This window comes from Rhipicephalus sanguineus, chromosome 2 (assembly GCF_013339695.2).
Source record: "Rhipicephalus sanguineus isolate Rsan-2018 chromosome 2, BIME_Rsan_1.4, whole genome shotgun sequence".
NCBI lineage: Eukaryota > Metazoa > Arthropoda > Arachnida > Ixodida > Ixodidae > Rhipicephalus > Rhipicephalus sanguineus.
The window spans coordinates 181,659,910-181,664,058 of NC_051177.1; the positions used below are offsets into that span (position 1 = coordinate 181,659,910).

The following is a 4,149-nucleotide window of genomic DNA, read 5'->3' on the forward strand; positions in this document are numbered from 1 at the left end:
ACTTTCGTCTTGAAAACTTGTTCAGTTATGCGACTGTTCTGGGCCTGCATGCTGGCAATATGTTGCTGCACTGTGCACACACGTGAAAGAAGGCGCCTTGTTCTTTGCCAGGAAAACTTCAGCAAATTTCGAAGATTTCTTTTCCCGGGCTTCTTCGTCTTAACACGGTATCTTCTTGCCTGGAGGCCTCTCCTGAGGTAACGACATGTTAGACAGGCAGTACCTATAAGGTAAAAAGCGCAGGAAGTGATATAAGCTACTTACAAAATCTGAGCACTCCGTGGTACACTGAAGTTTTCGTAAATGAGTTGTGATGAAAGCTTTCTGGTGATGTAATTAAAAGGTGCATTAGCTATAAGAAAACATAAAGTTGCAATATAATCATTACTAACCAGCAAAACATTTAATTTGGGGATGATAACCTTCAATGAAAGTACCTTATTTTTACAAGTAGTTGCTTGTCAAAAATATTTTTATTACAACCTATCGTATCTCGACAACACGATAGAACTGCGTAGCTCTGTCAGGAGCAGTTCCTGTGCAGGACTTGTTGAACACCCTATCTTGTACGAAGATCACTGAAGCTTTCAGCTGGCCTGTAAGGTGCTCAGAGAAGTCGTTGGTGTACTGATGTCGGTCCATCGCTCCTTTGCAAACAGTTGCAATGGCTGCTTGGCGAAGAAATTCTCAAGCTTCTACCATGGATTTGATCTCGACTTCCTTCACTTCCTTGCCATAGAAATAAGAGCGAGCAAAACCCTTTCCCGTCATCTGCAGTAAACACTGGCAGCTTCTCGTTCACGACAACAAATGGATTTTTGGTCACGGTACTGGTAGGGCACAAAACTCGCATCAAAATCTGGCACGTGAGGTTTTGTCCACAGGCTTGGAAGACTGAGTTTGCCAGCGATGCTCTCTATTGAAACAGGCTCACTGGGCTCGTTCGAATTCGGGCTCACGTTCTCGTCTTGCACATTTGTGTCTTGAAGAGCGAACGCATGAAAGTCGCGACGCGACAAACGTCCTTTCTTGGCTGGTGCCACAGCACAGGAAGCCGGACACTTTCTCTCCGCTCGTTTATGTGCGATTTTCTTGGAAAGGTAGGCCGGTAAGTCGGGCAGCAAAGTTGGTACCGCATTGGCGGTCAGCAGAGGTTTGCCGCGTGGGATCCTCACCTCTTTGCCATCAATTATGTGCACATAATCCCGCATGATAAACTGCGCTTCGAAATGTCGTTCGCACACTGCCGAATTTTCTGATAGTGGCTTGTCTTTGCAGTGCAAATTTCTATCCCACTGCTTTCGTTGGGCTTCATCCTTCGGAGCTTTGAACAACGACAACGTCCGTTCATTGTGTTTGCAAAATTCCGGGTGCCCGGTCTTGCAACCTGGTGTGTAGCAACGCATCTCCGCTCTTTTTCTTTTCTTCTCCATGACTGGCTGTTTGATGTACGCTTGAACTACTGCTTGAGCGCACGATGCAGCAAAAACGCAGCACAAAGAAGTAAAAACTGCTCACGCGGTGCACACAGCCTGCTTGAAAGTCACCGCATTGTCCATTTGTCCGCGTGCTACAGCGGCTGTGATGGCCACGATTTGCTCGGTTTTTTTGACGCCAGCGCCACGTGCGGCGGTTAACAGAATTGGAGAGAAGCTCTCCCATGGCGATGGCGATCTGGCCCTTTGGATCGGGTCGCCTGCGCTCAATGCGTGGCATAGCCTGAGCAACAACAACAACAAAAAAGCCACCTAACACACAGCCACACACGCAAAATGGGAATGCGTTCACATTGATCGATGAATCGTTCCAGTGCGTCACTTCTCGGCATGTTTCTCAGAGCACTGCGGCTGATTGCGGTGCCAAGGGATCACTGGAATCACGGGAATCACCGTGGTGCCCCATACCGCCACCAGTGTTCCAACCGTTGTTTGCTCGATTGTCTTGTCTCCTCTGTTGCATTGCAAAGGATGCATTGCGTCTGCTGCCCGTCAAGATAGTGTGCCCTGTAGTATAGAGTACGTAGCGCGCCAGAGCGTGCCTCCGCCAACGAACCACTTCCTCGTGAATTTTCGAAGAAACCTTCCTTGGCAATGTCCCTCTTCCCCATCATATGCACAGTCATAGACGACTTACACAGTCATAGATGACTAAGGAAAACCACAGGCCATGTCGCGCGCTCTTTCCACTACCCAAAGGTTATTCTAGTACACTGTAACCACGTTGCGCTCGAGGACCACATGCCCGAGCGTTTCGTTCGAGCTCCCACAGGGGGCACATGTTGTCCCGAGTCCCTCTGTGAATCGTGATCTCCAAAGACGAGTCCGCGGCACACCCACCCTCGCCTCCACCAGCAAAGAACTCCCCTTCGAGTTGTTGTAGATGCGTTCCGTGCTTATTTTGAGTGTCTCGCCGCGGTATGTCTCGAGGGATGATTTTGTTGCGGCGGAGTTCTGCCATGCGGCCGTTTCCACTTCTCGAACTTTGAGCCGCACCCCCTCTCCCGGTTTTGTCCTCTTTTCCTCCTCCGCCTTCTCCAAACACACCGCCGGTTGCCCACAATGCTGGCGTAGCGTCGCTGTGCGTCTCGTCCACCTTATCAATCTGCTCGCGAAGATGGTTTGGGCTAGCATCTGGCGTGCCATATTCTGTTCTGGGAGCCTCAACAGCCCGTTCTCATAACTTGCCTTGGCCACCGCTTGTCTTGCTCTGAAGGAAGACCATCCCATCTCGCCTTGGATTGCCTCCACTGGTGTGTGCTTGTGTACGCCCAGTGCCAGCCTTCCTATTTCCCTTTGGCGCCCCTCCAAAAACTCCCGAATGCCGGCAGAGAGGCAAAGCACTGCATTAGCGCATGTGAGGCCTGGTACTGTTACCATAGCACTCTCACAACCTCATGTCCGTTGTAAGATCACAGTGCTCTTTGGAACAGGATCCCCTTATATCGGGCTGCTCTCTTTCATGCGCTGAGCTGAAGGTGAGTCTGCACCCGGCTGTCAGCCGTATTCCTAGGTGTTTAGTTGCGGCACTCAGAAGGATGTTACTGTCCTGCAGCCTCCACGTTGTGTCTGACTGTATGTCAGACGCCCCCCACACCATCACTACACACTTTGTGGGGCTGAAACTCAATCGGAGCCATCCCATTTCCTTTCCACATGTGGCCAGGAGCCTCTGTAGCTCCTCTGTCGACCCAGCAAGCACCACAAAGTTGTCAGCATACACCAGCGTTAGAATGTGGCTCACTACCTGTCGACTGCCTTCACAGTGCGCTATGGTGTAACCGCAACCAGAGTTTTCCAGGTGCTGGACTACCCCGGCCACATACACCATAAAGAGCACAGGTCATAGTGGGCAGCTTAGGTGGAGACCTCTAGGTATGGCCAAATGCCTAGTTCTGTGGCCCTCCCATTCTGCCTCTGCCACTACATCACTGTTGATGGCCTGAAGCAGTTCGAGGTCCTTTTCCACCATGCCTAGCTCTCTAAGTATCGCCCACAAAATCTCATGGTCCACACAGTCGTAGGCCTTCGCAATATTCAGGAAAGCGACATACAGTGGGCTCCCTGTCCGACTCGCCATTTCAGTGCCCTGGGTGAGAATCAACAGGTTGTTCTCTATGCGACATCCCTGGTGGAAGCCCATCTGCAATTCGCCCAGCACACCGGTGGCTTCTGCCCACCGCTGGAGTCTTGACTTCACCACCTGCGTGGCCAGCACAGGTATTATGGCTAAAGGTCTGTAGCTGGTTAGGTCCCTTGGACTGCCTGCACCTTTGTACAGGGGCCTGACCTTGCTCTGCTTCCAATCCCCTGGCATTCTGGCGTTCACCAGCGCCTCAGCGACACAGTTCTCCACTCTTTCCTTCGCTTTCGGACCCAGTGCCTTTATGAGGCTCATCAGCAATTCATCGCACCCTGGGGAAGTTCCCACATCCGCTCTCTTCATTGTCCCAATGAAACCAGCACACTTACATTATCTACAAGGGAAAAATGCAATAGCATCTTAGGTGACTGGAATCAATCTGGGTCTTTCTGCAAAAATATTTTGCTGCACTTTCCTTAATAGGGCTGCTCAACTGCTGTGTCCCTAATAACCCACTAATTAAATGTTAAAGCCCATTATTTAAGAAACTTATCCAAGTTACAATAAGGA

The 4,149-nt window shown here is 50.5% G+C and overlaps 1 protein-coding gene across 1 annotated transcript; it reads right to left on the reverse strand.

The window, feature by feature from the left end:
* Nucleotides 1-3,339: 3,339 nt before the first annotated feature.
* LOC119382074 (uncharacterized) lies at nucleotides 3,340-3,942 on the reverse strand. Its single transcript, XM_037649806.1, has one exon. It carries the CDS (start codon nucleotides 3,940-3,942, stop codon nucleotides 3,340-3,342), a length of 603 nt encoding a protein of 200 aa, XP_037505734.1.
* Between the last annotated feature and the right edge of the window lie 207 nt (nucleotides 3,943-4,149).

What these genes read in the sequence shown, in the direction of transcription:
- LOC119382074 (XM_037649806.1), bottom strand. Translation starts at nt 3,942, where the DNA reads ATGAAGAGAGCGGATGTGGGAACTTCCCCAGGGTGCGATGAATTGCTG.